The 19,516-nt window shown below is 34.0% G+C and overlaps 1 protein-coding gene across 5 annotated transcripts in view; it reads right to left on the bottom strand.

Annotated features, from left to right (window-relative positions):
• WDR7 (WD repeat domain 7) overlaps positions 1 to 19,516 on the bottom strand; it is a 365,960-nt gene that overhangs the window by 303,431 nt on the left and 43,013 nt on the right. For 4 of the 5 annotated variants that reach the window (XM_060118461.1, XM_060118462.1, XM_060118465.1 and 1 more), the window contains 4 exons: positions 19,105 to 19,207; positions 16,855 to 16,996; positions 16,367 to 16,615; positions 15,228 to 15,448 (listed from right to left, as the gene is read on the bottom strand). In XM_060118461.1, the coding sequence (XP_059974444.1) occupies positions 15,228 to 15,448; positions 16,367 to 16,615; positions 16,855 to 16,996; positions 19,105 to 19,207 (715 nt within the window). The remainder of the gene's footprint in view (positions 1 to 15,227; positions 15,449 to 16,366; positions 16,616 to 16,854; positions 16,997 to 19,104; positions 19,208 to 19,516) is intronic. The other variant, XM_060118464.1, reaches the window with a different exon arrangement.

Below are 19,516 nucleotides of genomic sequence, written 5' to 3'. Positions count from 1 at the left end.
GGTGACAACAAAACTACTGAGAAGCACTGACCCACGCATTCTCTCTGCCAGATATCTCCTACTGCAGTTTATAACCTACCAGAGAGAGGACTGCAGACTTAAGCAAACAAAAAAGGCTTCCCTATTCCCACGAGGAACTTGACCTCCGGCATCAACCCCTCATAAGTTTCACCGTCAGAACTTTCACCCTTGCCATTTATATGCAGGTGGATAATTTCTTAAAATTCAAGAAAATGCAATCCATCCTCATAAAAAGATTTAAAAGCTCTACTTCATGTTATCACTCTTATTAGTAAAAACAAAGAACATACAAAGCTAATATTAAATAATATTATAGGGTGTATTTTAAAAAGTAGATAATGGGATGTAATTTTCTGAAGGAAAAAAATGACTGAATTCCAAAAATTCTAGCTTTTCAGTCCCACATGATACGTTCTCTTCTAACACATATATTTACATCAATATCTTTTAAAGAATAGTTCTGTTCTTCATTCATATAGTGCAATAATGATGAAAACTGACAAATGACATGCCTCATCTGCAAAAAAATGTTTGGCCCCAAACAAAAATGTTATACCTTCCATGTAAACGAAAATAAGCATCTGAAGAGTTAAGTCTAGCTTTACTGTAATGAACAACAGTCTAGAAATAGCCAAAATAATCAAGACTGAAAACAAACAAAAAAAATCAATATTACTAAGTCCAAGAAAGCACAGTTATTAGAGGTTCTTAACTCACAAGAAAAGATGATTCTCTGCTTTTTAAATATGGATTTAAATAAATCTAATTTTTCTTCTTTCAAGAAACTGCTAGTCCAATTCGTGTGAAGAAAACTGGCCTAGAGTGGAAATGACCCAATACAGTAAATCCTCATTAATTTTGATTCCCCTAATTAATTCTGAGTTGATGGTTACCTTCACAGGCTCTGTGAAAACAAATTAATAGTATAAACAAAGCAAATGTCTAGCCTATTTAAATATAAAAGGGAAAAAGACCATTCTCAAGCACCACTTTGGTATTAATTGTAATTCAAACAATGAACAAAGTAATGATAAATAATTCTCAGCTACCTGTTAAATGAAAGCACTTAAAAGATTTGCTGAAACACAATTAACTTGGTTTCTCCTTATCTGCACTCAAAACTATTGAAGAAGCACTTCTTAAAGAATATTAGATAACATCAATCTCTCTTTGATTTAGACGCAGCTTCCTCACAAATGAGTTGAATTAGCATAATTCTTTTATTATTAAATTCTAGACATCTTGGTTACTGAACACTTACTTCACCTACAATGACTGATTCTATAATTTGATTAATTCCATTCTACTTCGCTTTCTTCCATTTCAACCTGAAAAAGTCACCTAAACATGACTTAACATCGAGGATATTTTTATAAGACATTTAAATTGTGTAATTAGAACAATAATACAAGAACTAAAGAATGTGAACCTCATATCTTTAACTAAATTATCTGAAAAGTATTTATGTTCCAAACTTGTTCAATCACACACTTATTCATTTAAAAAACTCTGTAATGTATTCTCACTATATGTATATTTATACATTGTATATGTACTTTGTGCCAATAATATCATGTACATTGTAAGACATGCACAGAATATATACTTTAAAAGTATGACTCAGTTTAAATAAACAAATTTACGATAAAATGAAATATTTTCTTAAATGTCTTGCTAATGTTAATAACTTTATATTAGCATTAGCCAATACCTCAAAGCACTGTATCTTTAGAAAGTTTTCACTGTTAACAATAGTAGATGTAAACACATATTTTATAGAATCATGAATTTTGTGGCTGCCTTCTTGCCAGATCGATCAAATGATCATTGTTTGAACCTCGTTATGTGGTTAATGAAAAGATATTTCCTTTTCATCGGAAAGACTTCCATCACTATTTTCTCTGCCCATTTTGTGATGGTTAGGTTAAGACCTATACAGTACAATCTGCAACTCTCCGAAGCAAACATATTTTCATTGGAAGCACACCTGGTGAGGGCACTGAGGTCGCCCTCCTGGAGGTGGCAGACCCACTCTTGGCCCAGGTGATATATGCCCATCTGATGTATGAAGCAAGTGAGGGACCAATGTCCTTCCATCTAGTAAATGTTCATAAGCTCAATTTGCTAAGGTTTAAAAAAAAAAAGAAAGAAGAGCTTTAATATTTTATTCCCATGCCCCAATTAACTGTCTCACAGATTCCACTTTAACACCCACTGCTATCAACTGACTGAAAGAGTGTAACATACATATACCATTAAAAAATTTTTTTTTGTTATGGAACAGAACTTGTACAGCATGGATTGAGCATCTGATCAACTTGGTCAGTACTTTACAGGTGAAAATTATTCAAAATCATGTTCCAAACACTGTATTAGTTCTTCCCTAGAAAGAAAATGCACCAATGTTATCAAAAGGTAATTAAAAGAAGGAGCTAACCAAAATCAACAGAGTCTTTAACCATATTTAATATTTACTTTGATTTGGTGAAAAAATTAATTGGGGCAGGGAAAGTGAGGAAGATACCAGATCAAAACAAATATATTCCAAGACCAATTATTATTTTTCAAGCAATTCTGATCCTCAACCAAGTAAGCACTCACTGAATTTGCCAGTAAATAATCCTCACGGTACATTAGTGCTGAGCAGGGCAATGCCACAAGCTACCACAAGATCTGACAGAGTCAGAATGTACCACCTAGGTCATCCAGCCTGACCTTACACATTTTACAAGACTTCATTTTAAACCATTCCCAGAAACCTCTTATGTAACCTGTTCCTAAGCATTTGCCATGAATTACAGAAACTAGAGACAGCTAGTTTATCCCACACACTAGCTCTCTGGGGAGATGATTCTGCCTTCCAACAGTTCCCAGTGTAAATTATATATATATACATATATATATATATATATATATATATATATATATATATATATATATTATACTTTTGCCAATTTGTTTTCTAAACTAAATTATTCTTTTCTTCATATCATTCCAGGAGCAATCTCCTGCCCAAAACAATGTTTCCCTTTGAATATTCTCTAAATCTATGAACACTAAATATTGTCTCTCCTTTTAAATATGCCCATCATTAGACAAGCTATAAATGACCAGCTTCTTTCACTCATAAATCAATCCTACTATTCTCTTAATCATTATATCTTGACTTCTCAGAACTCCTTCTCTGGAACATAAATATGCAGTTAAGATGCATCATTTATCACTTTTAAATATCCTACCTGAAGGGGAAAAAAGAGCCTACAAATGTTAATGCCGTGTCCACACTTTCACAAAACTAGATAAAAAAAAAATTTTTTTTTCAGAAATCCATAGTTCATCCTTCTTTTAAAAAGAAGGGGGTGGGGTGGGGTAGACAGCTGTTTCTTTAATAGCTATTTTAGAAAATAAGACCATGTGGTCCAACCAAAACACTTACTAACCATCTATTAGGATAGTTATGTTCTACATAAAAATAAGACTTTTAGGGACCAGTTTTAATATCTTTGTCCATTCACCACATACAAAAGATAACAGTGAAGAAATAGCGGGCTAGTCAGGACTCCATCTTTCTTCAACTGCTTCCTTATTAATAAAGCAGCAAATAAATATGAAGAATTTAGTGTAAGATTAAGAAGACATTGCCTATCAAAGAAAATTTTATTTAATAAATGATGTTGAGATAATCTGTTACTTTAGGGAAGAACAGATGATTTTTATCCTTTCCTCACCCCACATGCATAAATAAATTTCAGATAGATTAAAGTATTTGATGTTTGTTTTAATCCAGCCATTGCTTTTTAATCAAATTTCACCAAATTTCGGTGGGGGGGGGGGGGGCGGGTAAGATCCCAGGATTCAAAAATATGAAAGAAGCTAAATAGGAAAAAGATAAATTAGATTACATAGGAATGTAAATTATCTGTAGGTTAAAAAATCAAAGTAAATAATAAACCAGAAGAAAATTTCAACAACAATATTAGAAAGCACATAAGCTTAATATTTCAATTAAGTTAAGCACTCATACAAGCACTAATATCCCCAACAGAAAAAAATGAACAAAGGACAATCTATGCCTCAAATGAAAAAAAAAAAAAACTCACTAAAATCCTCATAGAAAAACTTCATTACCTCTAGTAATCAAAGAAATGCAAATTTGAACAATAAAATACTCTTTCCACCTATCAATTTAGCCAAAGACTGTAGTAATTATATAATATGAAACAACCAACGTTTATTGGGTTCTTACTCTGTGCTAGGTATTATTCTAAATACTTGGCAGTAATTCATCATAGTCTCACAACAACCCTTTGAAGTAGATACTATTATTATTTCCATCTTACAGATGTGGAAACTGAGTCATGGAAGTAAATAAAAACATCTTGTGTTGGCAAGGGACAATGAAATAGGCACTGAGGGTAGAAAATAATTAGGTAATCGGTCTCAATAGACTAAAAAATGTTAATAACCTATTACCCAAAAATTCTGAGGTTCTAATCCAAAAAGTATTCATGGAATCTACCCAAGGAAATAATCATAAATGAAAACAAGTTTTACAAAGATATTCAATATTATTTACAATAGTTCAAATTGGGAACAATCTACACATCCAAAGGAGGAGAACTGCTAAGTAAATATTGTACGCTCACATAATGTAATGTTATATGATTACTAAAAATTACTTTCACGAATAAGAATAACTTGAGAAAGTATTTATTAAAATATTAAATGAAGATGCAATGTGCATGGATAACTATACAATATAATCACAAGTGCATAGTAAGTGAATTTTACAAGGCTAGAGGAAAAAATATCAAAATGTTAACTTTGTTTCTCTTTTATGTAGAAGAATAACAGGTGACCTTTTACCTTCTTAGCTACCTCTGTTTTCAAAAAAATTTAACTGTGTATATGTTAATTTTATAAAATTGCAGTTAAATCTTACATCATATTCTTAAAAGCAAGTAATGTGTGACAAGTAAAAGAAGGTGAAACGGGGCTAAAACTAAGAAAATCCAAACCTAAATAATCAAAGATGAAAAACTAAAACATAAATTACCAAAGAACTGAGCCATGCACAATTCTCTAAAGAAAAATTTGAAATACAGGAATTGAAAAGAATGGCTGTGTTTTGTTCTACAAATTGAAAGATACTAAATAAATTAGGCATTTAAAATTAAGTATGCATCAAAATCATATTTACTTATGTAAATCAGTAATAAAAAATATATAGTCAAAGTTGGAGAAATGCAACTATTTTTAAATACAAAATTACACCTAGTAGGAGGTGGTATGCTTGGTGGTCAAGTTCAGGCCCTCAGGTTGGACTATTTAGGATCAAATTCCAGCTCTGCCACTTGCTAACTGTGTGACTTGAGCAAGTTACTTAACTTCTCTGAGCCTCATCTCTCTGTACAATGAGGTTAACAGCAATTACTAGGCCTCACAGAATCACTGGGTGAATTAAATGAAATATATGTAAAGAAATCAGCACAGTGACTATACATCATGCATACAAAAGATGATGGTAGTTAGTATGCTCTTTACCATTATTAGTATTATGTCATTATATACCATAAATTCTATTTTTTATAATGTAGTTGTATCATTTTCCGAGGGAGTTGCCAACGTTTAGGTATTCACCAGGAAATACGGAGACATTCATAATTTTTCTATTAGGTTAGTTTCCCCTTTTCAATGTTTTCTTCTCATATTAATAGCTCTGCTTTAATTTAATCTGAATAGTTCCACCCACATGATCATTACCATCACTCACGTATTACCTTAAAATCACATTAATGAAGTTTTTAGCACTTTTAACAATTTGAGTCAATAAAAGCTCTCAATCCAACAACTCAATGACCACCTTCCACTGTTCCCTGAATATTTCCTCACACATCTTTTTCCATTGAATTTACCTGATAATTTTTGACTTCATGCCTTTAATCATTAAAGTGCTTTCTTTAATTTCAATTACATATTTATGGGTTTTAGAGACTGAGATAGTCACATCTGCAGACTCTGAAGATAGTCTAAGGTTTTTTAAAGGAACTCAAAAGTGCTACCCTTTTACCCTCTCCCCACAGCAGTCAGCTGTCCCCAGTTATTGTCCACCCCACACCCAAACCTCGGCGGCACACGTTCAGGGACTAACATCCTCCATCACAAAGGGCCTCACTTCTCAGCATGCACTGAATTAGGACTCCCAGTGGCTGCTGGTCCCACACTTCTATTCTAGCTCCTACTTTGAACTTGAATGGCCCCATCCATCTGACCTAGTAACTCTCAATCTGCCTGCTTGGCTTCAACCTATTTATTCCGCTCATACCAGTATCCTTACAAGAAATAAACACTGAATTTACAATACCTCTGACATAACTATGGAATATCTTTTTTTCCTTTCTCATGGAAACAAACGGGTTGATACTGTCCCCATTTTTCTAACCGGAAATTTTCTAACTGAGAGTCTGTGTATCTTTCGTTTCTCTCTTTTTTTTTTTAAAGAAGATGTTGGGGGTAGGAGTTTATTAATTAATTTATTTATTTTGGCTGTGTTGGGTCTTCGTTTCTGTGCAAGGGCTTTCTCTAGTTGTGGCAAGCGGGGGCCACTCTTCATCGCGGTGCACGGGCCTCTCACTATCGTGGCCTCTCGTTGCGGAGCACAGGCTCCAGACGCGCAGGCTCAGCAGTTGTGGCTCACAGGCCTAGCAGCTCAGCAGCATGTGGGATCCTCCCAGACCAGGGCTCGAACCCGTGTCCCCTGCATCGGCAGGCAGACTCTCAACCACTGCGCCACCAGGGAAGCCCCTGTGTATCTTTCTTAGAGATAAATTACTAGAATATATATTCTAAAAATACCTCTTTGTTTACAAAGGATGCTGGCTTGCTTTTGAAGTCTATATCAAAGAACACAAGAGAAACCTAACCCCCACTAGTATACACCGGGCTCTTGAAGGCACCTGGAAAATGGTCGGCACTCAGATATATATTGCATCTAATTGAACAGTCACCTTAAAAAGTCATCCATTTTTTTCTAACAATTTCTGCCATCTTAAAATAAATTTTAACTCATTTTAAAATTGCTTTATGATTAAGTTACTGGAGAAAAATTGTCTTTGCTCTGTGCCATACCAACTCTCTTCAGCCACTGAGTCAATTTAATCAACCACTTCATTTACAATGCTTAGCACCAAATCATTTCTGACTATTACTAAAAATAAATTTCATACCCAATGTAATCTTCTTTGCTACCAAGAATATGACTAAAGATCTAAAGAAACCTCTCCAAACAGAGGAATATCTAAGTCTCTGCGGAGGGGGGGAGGGATAAATTAGGGGTTTGGGATTAACATATACACACTATTATATATAAAATAAACAACAAGGACCTACTCTATAGCACAGGGAGCTATACTCAGTATCTTGTAATAACCTATAATGGAAAAGAATCTGAAAAGAATATATACATACATATATATGTATGTATGTGTGTTTGTATATATATATACATATATATATTTTTAAAAACTGGGGACTTCCCTGGTGGTGCAGTGGTTAAGAATCCGCCTGCCAAAGCAGGAGACACAGGCTCAAGCCCTGGTCGGGGAAGATCCCACATGCCGCGGAGCAACTTAGTCCGTGCGCCGCAACTACTGAGCCTGCACTCTAGAGCCCGCGAGCCACAACTACTGAAGCCCACGCACCTAGAGCCTGTGCTCCGCAACAAGAGAAGCCTCCGCAACGAGAAGCCTGCGCACCCCAATGAAGAGTAGCCCCTGCTCACCGCAACTAGAGAAAGCCCACACACAGCAACGAAGACCCAATGCAGCCAAACAAATAAATAAATAAATTTATTTAAAAAAAAAAAAACTGAGTCACTTTGCTATATACCTGAAACTAATACAACATTGTAAATCAACTATACTTCAATAAACCAACCTTATAAGGCAAAAAAAAAGGTAATAAATAAATGAATTTCTAAAATGTTTGACACAATATTAGCACAGCCAGAATAGGGATGCAATCTGTCTCATTACTGTTGAAGGGATCCTCACTGACAGTCTCTTGGTATATTATTGATTCTCTTAGCTTCCTACACGAGAGACAGGGTGTACTATGAAATTTGAATATTCAGACACTATCCATAATAGGAAAAATTAATTTTTTATCTTGAATAAAATATGACAGTAGTAAAAATTGGAAAACATGCAGCAATCAGAATGGATAACCAATACAGCCTTGGTATATTACAGCATCCGTGCTTTCAAAATGAGGATGAGTGCTATACGCGTATACATACTCTTCATACAGCTACTTATAAGTCTAGAAAATTACCTACATTTGAAAGATTATAAACAGCATGATGAAGAATTATGAAGGTAAATAGGTGGTACAAACCTATTCCTAAGCTTTTGAAGGACAATTTGGTAATATGTATTCAAAAGACTTTAAAAATTAATATGCCCTTTTATAAAGAAATTTCACATTTAAGAATTTACCCTAAGAATCATTCCAGATGTGCAAAATTATTTAGTTATCTTAATTCTCAACCCCCACTGTTGATAAGAGAAAAAAAAATTAGAAGGTAAAATTCTGAAATTTCTAAATAAAATTAAATAAGTGACAGACTATCATTAAAAATGTTAGGGGCTTCCCTGGTGGCACAGTGGTTGACAGTCCGCCTGCCGATGCAGGGGATACGGGTTCGTGCCTCAGTCCGGGAGGATCCCACATGCCACGGAGCGGCTGGGCCCGTGAGCCATGGCCGCTGAGCCTCCGACTCCGGAGCCTGTGCTCCGCAACGGGAGAGGCCACAATGGTAGGAGGCCCGCATACCGCAAAAAAAAAATGTTGGAATACACTTAGACCATCTTTAGAAAATATCTGTATTTTCCATAACAATGTGTTATGTAATTTTTTTAAATAAAAATTAATTTCAAAAAGATGATGCTGAATATATAAAACATATGAAAGTAGTCTCAAAATCTAAGAGAATTAAGTGTTATGGGAAAAAAGAATATTACAGAACATTATGTACACTGTGATATATTTTAGAAAAAGATTAGTTCTGCTTTCTGCTTTTGCTTCCTTTACATCACCAAAGTTTACTCTGGCTTCAGAGACTATGCCATAATTCTAGACATTGCTTTTTAAATGTAACATCCAATTAAACTGGTAACACAAGTCCAAATTCAAAAAGGTAAGATAAGAGCTAATTCAGGCAGAAGCTTAGGTACTTTTTCAGAAAGAAAGGATAATATGTTAAAAAGAAAACCTAATTTGTTAATTGTTCTTACCGGCAGCGAACATTACGCACTAGCAAACATATAGTCACATATACCATACATATTATCATATCTGCCGCAAGAGCTAGGGATTTAACATTGTCAGAGGAAGGAACAAACAGGTTAGGTGCCTGATATTCCCGTGTTCACAAACCCATGCTGCCCCCTTCTGGAAAATTTTGGAGGCATGTGACAATACAAGTTTAATAAGATATAATGAAAAGTAATCATTTTTAACTAATCTATTAGAGAACTTAGCCTATATGTTCACACTGAGAAACATATATATTATATATGCTTCAAAATTTATTTTGAAACATTTTCGAAAAATTCTGTTCTGAATAAAATTCTAGCAGCAGCAAAAAGCTGTGACAATCTAATCATCCATGCCAATGGGAGAGGGAAGTAATATTAGATATATATTTACTAAAAGTAAATAAAACACAACACTTTAAAAAGTCACATTTTTTGTTCCCTTCAATACTCATTCCCGTCACTCTCAAAAGCAAACAGAATCTGAATTTGGTATTTATCTTTCCAATTCAATTTTAATAATTTTATTACCAGCAGCCTTAAAAATATCTGCCCTCCCTTTCAGCTGCTCTCTTCCTCAGACTCCGCAGGCATTGGGCACACTCTTTTGGCCTCCCCTAGCCTAGAGTTCAGATTTTGGAAATTCACCCAAGCCTACCTGTGACAGCTATTCAAATCTGGAAATCATTCTATCTCTAACCTCTCAGTGTTGCTTAAATGTCTCAGTTATTAGAATAAGATTAAACTAAAATGCTATAGTTCTGAAGTATTAAAACATAGTACAGGGATTTCCCTGGTGACACTGTGGTTAAGACTCTGCACTCCCAATGCAGGAGGCCTGGGTTCAATACCTGGTCAGGGAACTAGATCCCACATGCATGCCGCAACGAAGAGTTTGCATGCCGATTAAGGAGCCCGCAAGCCGCAACTAAGGAGGCCAAGAGCCACAACTAAGGAGCCCACCTGCCGCAACTAAGGCCCAGCGCAACCAAACAAATAAATAAATATTTTTAAAAATAGTATAAGATATAGAGAACAAACTAGTGGTTACCAGTGGGCAGGGGGAGGGAGGGGCAATATAGGAGTGAGGGAGTGAAAGGTACAAACTATCGGGTGTTACAATAGGCTTAAGCATATATTGTACAACAAGGGGAATATAGCCAATATTTTGTAGTGACTGTAAATGGAAAGTAACCTTTAAAAACTGTATAAACATTTTTTAAAAACAGTACAGAAAGTCTCTGTAGGATTATAAAATATTGCACTCAGGATGAAGGGAATGACATAGCTGGAGAACAAGAGGGAAAAAGAGACTTGCTTTTTATTGATAACCTTTAATACCTTTTGCATTTTCTATACCTATTTATAAAATATTTTAAGACACTACAGTAAATAACATTCTAAGTGCAGATGAAAACTGAAAACAGTAAGGCACTTAAAATTTTAACAAGCCTGTTTTTAAAAAGAATTTTCTAAAAAGTTTTCTATATGAGTATTTGAAGTGGCAGTCTTATTTAATAACAATATGAAGGTTCCATTTTAAATTTGAATCTTATTAAAACTGCCTAAGAACCATTACATCTGAATAGCAATATATAAGATCAAAATCACTCATTTAGGGCCTCCCTGGTGGCGCAGTGGTTAAGAGTCCGCCTGCCGATGCAGGGGATACGGGTTCGTGCCCCAGTCTGGGAGGATCCCATATGCCGCGGAGCGGCTGGGCCCGTGAGCCATGGCCGCTGGGCCTGCGCATCCGGAGCCTGTGCTCCGCAACGGGAGAGGCCACAACAGTGAGAGGCCCGCATACCGCAAAAAGAAAAAAAAAAAAAAAAAAAAAAAATCACTCATTTAAAAGCAATAAGCACAACTTGGAATGACAAACAAAAATGGCACAGAACTTTCTTTTATATTTATATTTATAGTATATATTTTGTATTATGTTATATAATATTCAAATACTATTTTAGTAGACAGTTTCACTTCTGTTTCCTTTCATATATATTTCATATATATATACAGTACACATACTTTTCATACCTATATACATTATATGTATATATTTCTTTCATGTGTATGGATAGTACATTTTGTTTTCTTAAGAAACCGAACCACACACACAAAAAAAAAGCCACTTCAAACTTAATTTTTTCCTCTACATTCCATAATCTTAAGGAGAAAGAAATAGACAGCACATAACCTAATAATAGAGATCTCAAAACTGCAAGTTCTACCACCCCTCATGAAGTCAATATACAGTTAGTCAAATCTCACTAACTGAGAGTTTTTTTGAGTTTACCAAAGCTCTTTGTTTCTCTGAGTACCTATGATATGCCCCTGCCCTTATCCACCAAAGCATTTTGCTAGGATCTCTCCTTTACCATTTATAGTCAGCCTTGTAACAGACTTACTTAAATACTTGCCTGACTCTCCTCCTAAAATATAAGTTTATATTTCTTGGAACACTGAAATGCATTACTTGGCAGATAGTAATACTGCCCCAAAAAACTTGTAGAATTTTTGTCAATAACCCTTTGGCACTATACAATCCTGAATTGCTTCAAGATTTCCTATCTCAAAGGATATTTTCAGGAAACTTTTAAATTTTCTTACTGTATTTTAATTCTTTAAAATAATCTGTATCATATGAAGGTTAAATCTCAGTTAACTAGACTATTGAGGGAATCAAACTCAATTTCAAAGCACTTTGCCTAAATGGAGTTTTACTATTTGGGAAAAAATAAATATATAAAATTCCTCTAAAAAATGAAAAACAAATACCTTCAATGTGCAATAAACACAAAATCTATTCAATGCAGATACTCTACATAACACTATAGGAAATGTTTATCATCTATGAACATGTCAAAATGTTTAAATAATTAGAACTCCCATTAATAAAGGAATAGAGAAATAGTTTATTAAAAATAAAGTGTATAGAACCACTGAGTCTGGCGCTAAAGTAATACTAATCTATAGCAAGAATTTGGAAAGATTTCAGGTAAAAAAAAAATGCTAAAAGAGCACAAAAATGAAGGACTGGGGAAAGAAAGGATGACAAAGAAACACCTAGACAGTAGACAAGTAAGATGTGCATGTGTGTGGAGTTGTGAAAGGGCGTATAGTCTGTCCTCAAAGCTCATCTCCAGCCACAGCATCCTTTCTACCCAGCAGGCAGGATTTCATTTTTCATTCACTGTCTACCAAAGCCAGGAGACAATGATTTTGCTCAGTACTTTTTCTTAACAACTTCCTATATTTTGGTAAACATGAAATGACCACAAATTAAGAAAGAAAAGTTCATCATAATTGTACATTCTTAATTACAATTTAAGTCATTTTTAAAATGCAACCAACATTTCTCTGTTTTAGAACATCTTTTCCTGGGGTAAAAAAAAAATTGCAAGAAATCAAAACTCAACTTCTTTCCCAATCTACCTAAGATAAAAACCAAAACCCTATTCTAATCAAAAAAGCAGATGACAAACTTTTCAGTATTTATCTTTAATCATTACAGTTGGTAAATATTTATAATCTTCCAACTACCAGATCACTTTAAAGTAAATTTTTTTTTTGCTAAAAGAAAATGACATTGGATCAATTTATGAGGACAATCCAAGTATTAAAAAAATCAGCATATGATGTTGTTAACTCTAATCTCAGCAAAATAGTCATCTGCTAAACATTTAGCAAATATCAAATTCTTAGCTTTTTATTAATCAGTTAGGCTCTTTGATTTTCAAACATATTAGCTGCTGGACCTAAAACTACCAGCTAAATGAACAGCTTAATAACTAGGCAGGCATTATTTACTTGTCAAATTATCACAAAGCTAAAAGCAAACTTGTCTTAATCAGTACTTTTGAAAGTTAATTAAAAACAAGAAAATTCTACTGTTAAGCCTATAATGAGTAAATTATTTTCCAAGTGCCAGACTTCCTTGTCTGTGTCTCTTTTCTTCATATTTCCCAGGCAACTAGCACCTCTGGCGGGCACCTAGTCTAGTAAGGAGACCATTCTCTATTTAGTTGCATATATGTCTGTTAGGTAGCTTTTACTCACTACAGATTATTTCTAAATGCAGTTGATCAAAAATTTTTTATTATATTAAATACCCACTTGAAATTTTTTTAAAAGAAACCAGAAAATGCTCTCATATTAATATGTAGGCTAAAAAATATATTAATGTAGTTCAAAAAGAAAACATGACCTTATGGAAACCACTCAAAAAAACTTTCCTTTTAATACCTGTAATTAAAAAAATACACACACACACACACACACACATACACACTCTAGTTAATTTTCAGTGTTTTATTCTTATGAAAACAAAAACCAGCCAAATCAGAAACGGTTGCACTAAACTGAAATAAAATAATCTAAATTATCAATTTCAGCATCAAAAAATTAGATATTTCCCCAAATTTGCAGTCAGAGATCCAAAAACGCATGTTTTATCATGGGGCATTAAGTACTGTTAAATAAAGTTTAGGGCAGGGGTTCTAACAGTGCTATAACTTAGTATAATGACAATGATATCTATTTCACTAAAATAGACATACAATTGGTTATTTAAATAAATACACAGTAATTCTTCTCAGTGATGAAGATTAAAAGAAACGAACAACCAACTGGGAAGAAAGAAAAAGGCAAAAAATGTTTAAAAAGAAGGAAGAAGATAATTATCTGAATTTTCAAAACTGGCAGGGGAAAAAAAGAGAGCGAGAGACACTGGTACTAGAACCTCCTACAACATCACCAGTATCAAGTCAAATGAAATCTAGCACTGGCAGAACATGGCAGATAATACATTACCAGGAAGATTAAGTAAGTAGAAAGGCCAAGGAAGATTTTCTGAGCTTCGAAATGAGACTCCTTGTGAACACTGGATCAGATACAGAAGTCAAATGCTTTTCATTTCAGTAACACCATAACTGGTGATGCTGAAGGGATTATGATAAGCATGAAATATGTGTGCAAGACGACGGTGTGTCTGTGTGTTTGTGTACGTGTGTGCACACACACGTGTGAGTGTGTGGGCATAGTGATGATGCCAACAGAAGTGGTTAATCACATGAACAAGTTCATGATTAACAAACAGTAAAATAAAGTATGGGTCTGTTATTCATCCATCCTAAGTTCTCCTAAAATCTCCTACTTCTAAAATTATTGGGCTGTTTATATTTGACATCATGGCCTAACCTACACGCACATCACTAAGAAAGCAATCTGCTTTCACAAAGGTATGTACAAAATTTTCCAAAATCACTTTCAGTGCCTGTTATACTTTCCTCTTGTCACAATAATTGTTTATTTAAACGAACTCTAGGCAATTTCCTGGCAGTCCAGTGGTTAGGACTCAGTGCTTCCACTGCCGGGGCCCAGGTTTGACCCTTGGTCAGAAAGCTAAGATCTCACAAGCTGCACGGCGCAGCCACAAAAAAATATCAAAATAAACGAACTCTATTTATAAGTAATGAGAAGTATTTTGCTTCAAACTACGAAAGTATACGTTTACTATCTTTTTGCTCAGATGAAGCTGAAAATAATGAGATTAGAGAATGACTTTGGCGATACTTAAACTACTTTAGAACAAAAAATTGAAACTTCAGTAAACATATTCTAAATTACTACTACATTTCGGGGACAAGCTATGCTATTTAGGAGCTAATAACAGGAAAAAAAAACTATGTGCATCTTCTACGTCTATGTGCCCAATGGTAATAATTGTAACTTTGTCTAAACATCACATTACCACTGTTTAGTTTTTAAATTAAAAGGATTTTTTAATTCTCCTGTCACATTTTAAGTTACTCTGGATTTCATTTATATTAAGCCTGATAGCAACACAACTTGACTCTACCACAGTGAAATAATCTTTCATGATCAACTTACACTGCAGTTTTCAGGTGGAACCAGAAGCTGAGTAATCTCACCACCATGGACACAGAAGATGTGTTTCATTTCTCCAGAAAAAATGTCCCAAATTATGACCGAAAAATCCACGCCTCCAGATATTAGATATCTTTGATCATAACGAGCTGAGACCTGATGCGGATACAACAAACATGTGACTTTGTTCCGATGACCACGGAGTGTCCTGTGAGGTGGCCAACCTGTGAACGAGGTTTTGGATTTAGCTATACATTTTATCATTGAAAAGGCTTCTAGTTTTCTAGAACTGCTCTGTAGTTCTAGAAATACTGTAGCTACATACCACATGAGACTAATGAACTCCTTCAGTGTGGCTAGAATGGATTCATATGTGCTATGAATGTAAAATATACATGAGATTTCAAAGACTTAGCACCCCAAAAATGTAAAATATCCCATTAGTAATTTTTATGTTGATTACAAGTTGAAATAAAAATAGTTTTCTGTACTAGGTTAAAGAAAATATATTATTAAAATTAATTTCTCCTGCTTCATTTTTACTTTTCTTAATGTGCCTATTAGAAAATCACCTATATTGTTACATATATAGTTCTACTGGACAACATTGTTCTAAAAGATTACCAGTATTACTGATAATATGATAATTACTAGTACACTATATAGGTGCCCAATAATAAATGGAATTATTAACACATATCAAAGAGATAAAATTAGATACCTCTTTATTTACAGTCATTACATGGTGTTTATTCCAATAATAGACACTAAGTACAGTTGATCCTTGAACAACAGAGGTTTGAACTGCACAGGTCCACTTATACGCAGATTTTTTTCAATAAATATTTACTATAGTACTACACAGGGGCAGCTGATTGAATCCAAGGACACAGAGGGCCAAGTGTAAAGTAACATGCAGACTTTCAACTGTGCAGAGGGTCAGTGCCCCTAACCCCCTGAGTTGTTCAAGGGTCAACTGGAGTGTATTTTATTAACTGCACATTAAATTCTCCCAACTACATTGCACACTAACAACTATACGGATTCGTTGTATTTGTTAAAAACAAAGAGTGTAGACATTGTCAAGTTCATGGTTACAGAGTTCTCAAAACACTTTAGACACTAGGAGATCTTCAGGATACCTCTGCGCAGCATGTGCTCCCCTTGCAGCAGCTGCACTATGGCTGTCTGCGTGGCAGGTACAATAACGATGCTTCCATCTTCACGGCCACAAACGAGTCGCCCGTGGGCTGGTATGTACACACTTGCGGTCACCTTAAGAGGTTCATTACTATTGGGAATGACACTCAGCTGATCGATAATTCCGGCAGGACAAGGATTCAGTTTATCAAATGCCTCTTGCAAACTAACAGAAGTTGTCATTTCCAGCTCTGTGGAGGTTTTGTTTGGTATAAAAGAAAAACATTTAAGCATTTTAGAAAAAACATTAAACATATAAAAATAAATGTGCTTACAGATGATTCAGTAATATACCAAAGAATAACTGTCATCAACTATAGTTCTAAGAAGAAAATGACATATGTACATTATGAATTTGCTATACAGTGGCTGGTATTTAGGTTGTTAAATTTAAAAAATTGAGAAATTACTGCAAGTGATTTACTAGTACCTCCTGTACCTTCCTGTTTATCAGGTGTGTCTGATATGTTCCAAATATTCAATCTTCCAGAAGAATCACCCTGAATCAATAGTTTGTGGAAGTATTCCTTACATCCATAGAAGAACCGAGTAACAGGAGGACAAATTAGCAACTGTAAAAAAAAAAATTGTTCAAATACCCTTAGCTATCTTTTTAAACAAAATATTTCACACATTAACATTTTTTTCAGATTAGGATGTTAAGTACTTTGCCTCGGTACCAGAGTAAAAAAAAAAAAAGTGTATTTATAGAATGAGTATTCAATAATATTTTAATTAATTTTGTAGCATTGAAACACACATCAACTAATACCCAAATCCAGTACACCGAACACAAATGAAAACTAAATTTATAGTCTTTCTCTAGAATTAATATTTTTATTCTTTTTCTCCGCTTTATAAGAACCACAATGCAATTATTTGTCTGCTATTAAGCAATTAATACAAAGATACACCCCTCTTTACCAAAAAGAAAATTCTCCACTTAAAAGGTCAAAAGGGGAGAACAGGCTAATCTGGGCTTTCTGCCCATCCCTGATTAGTCTCCGAGAGTAGATGCAAAACTAAACTACCAAGCCTGTACAACTAGAGGACTCTTTTTTTTTTATTATGAGAATATTTTTCAACTAATGGCATGACACTTGATGACATTTACATAATCCACTTGAACCTAACCTGATATGTTTGCTATAAACTACTAGGAACAAAAACCATTCATTAGGGTGTTGTGTATACTTTCATTTTTAAAACAAATCATTTTTCTGCTTAAGATCCTGTGTCTTCAGTGAGACCACTTATTTGAAAATACTAAATAGTGGTGGACTCCTAAATTTAAAGTTTAGATTATTAATATACTAAAACTGGAGCATTAAGGCACAGAAGCTCATCCTAAAAAGCAATAAAAAATAGACTTCAGTGTTTAAACATATAGTTAACAAATAATCCGTATTCGGTATCAGTTGTTTCCTAAAAAGCATTATCCTATAGACATTATATGCATTAAGCATAGTTAATTACTTGATTTAACTTAAAGGCTGAAAATTACTAAAAGTTTTAATTGATAAACAACATGCTTCACTAGGAAAAGTTGCTACAGCTGTAATAACCAGTATTTCATATTTCAATGTGTATCTAACACCACACAGTACATATATTTTAATTTAAAATGTATTGGGGAGCTGATACATAAAGAAACATGGTATATACTTGTTTTGTTTCATGGTTTGTTTTTTTTTTTTTGGCCATGCTGAGCAGCTTACAAGATCTTAGTTCCCTGACCAGGGATTGAACCCAGGCCCCAGCAGTGAAAGTGCTGAGTCCAAACCAGTGGACCACCAGGGAAATCCCATCATATATGTTTTTTATTTAAGTCATTATCCCTTGATTTAAATAGAAGTGACTATCTAGTTTGGAGAGCAGTAAGTAGGAGTTTAAATTAAGAGACTAAAGGACAGGTCATAGAGGATCTTAATTGTATATTGAAGTATAAATTCTATATATTCAAAATATTCATGTAAAAATTAATTCCCTTCCCCTCACCATCTCTCCACATAAAGATGGAACAAAATGCTCAGAATGAAAAAGCTGTGGAAACCTAGAACTTAAGTAAAGAAAACTTTATTTTCAAAACCAAAGCTGCTTTCTTAATGCTCAAAGAATAGAGAGTTGAAAACCCAGTACTAAGTGCATTTCAACTTTAAATTGATATTAAGTAGGTTCTTAGAAGTCATAATAAATTTGGTTTTTATAGGGAAAAAATGTCTTTTTTCTTTATCTCTAATGCTTAATGATTTAAATCACTACATGATTTTGGGGAGATACTGCAATACCTTGTTCAAATAATAATCAGTCAGCATTATTACATAATTATCTTTGTCCTTCTAAAATTATCTCTCTCACTATGTTTATAACTGCATGAGTATAAAATCAATTTATACCATCAATATGAATTTTATCAAAAAGTCACTGACACTTTGTAATCAGTATAAGACCATTTTTATTCCTGGAGAAAAGTGAATGCTACATTATAGGCATATTATAAGCAAATCTGAAAATTGTGCTTATAATAACTGACCATGTCAAAATGTTTTACAGCATCTAACACACAGCCTTGAATTGTATTGAATCTTTCAAATGCTTAGCTACCAAAGACAACAATAATATAGTTGTAAAAATTTTTCAACATAACTACCAATTATAAATGATACCTGAAGAATTTTACCTCTTTATCTGTTCGATCCAAGAGGCTATGTTGTACCGGAGGAACTAAATTTTCAACTGCTTTCCCCACATCACTGCGGAATGAATCACTAGCTGGAAGGCAACTGAAAATGAGAAAACTACAACATTCAGTAAAAATACTGACATTAAATATTTTATCATACCATATGATGACTTTTTTTTGACAATGGACAAAACATGGATGTTTTAATTATAGTTAATTTAATATAGGCATGAAATTAAATAATTAATGTTACTAACATACCCTACTTCAAATAAAAACTCCACCTAATTTTTGTGCTTAGAAGTTAAACCTCAATTACAAATCTAACTTAAGTTCTCAAGTTTTTTACCTAACTTAAATATTTATACTTTCTACATTTTCATACTTTCAGGTTATACCCCAAATTTGG

The sequence above is a fragment of the Mesoplodon densirostris genome, chromosome 15 (genome assembly GCF_025265405.1).
Source record: "Mesoplodon densirostris isolate mMesDen1 chromosome 15, mMesDen1 primary haplotype, whole genome shotgun sequence".
Classification (NCBI taxonomy): Eukaryota; Metazoa; Chordata; class Mammalia; order Artiodactyla; family Ziphiidae; genus Mesoplodon; species Mesoplodon densirostris.
Note: the sequence above shows the minus strand (reverse complement) of the source record. Positions and strands in the feature narration are given on the sequence as shown.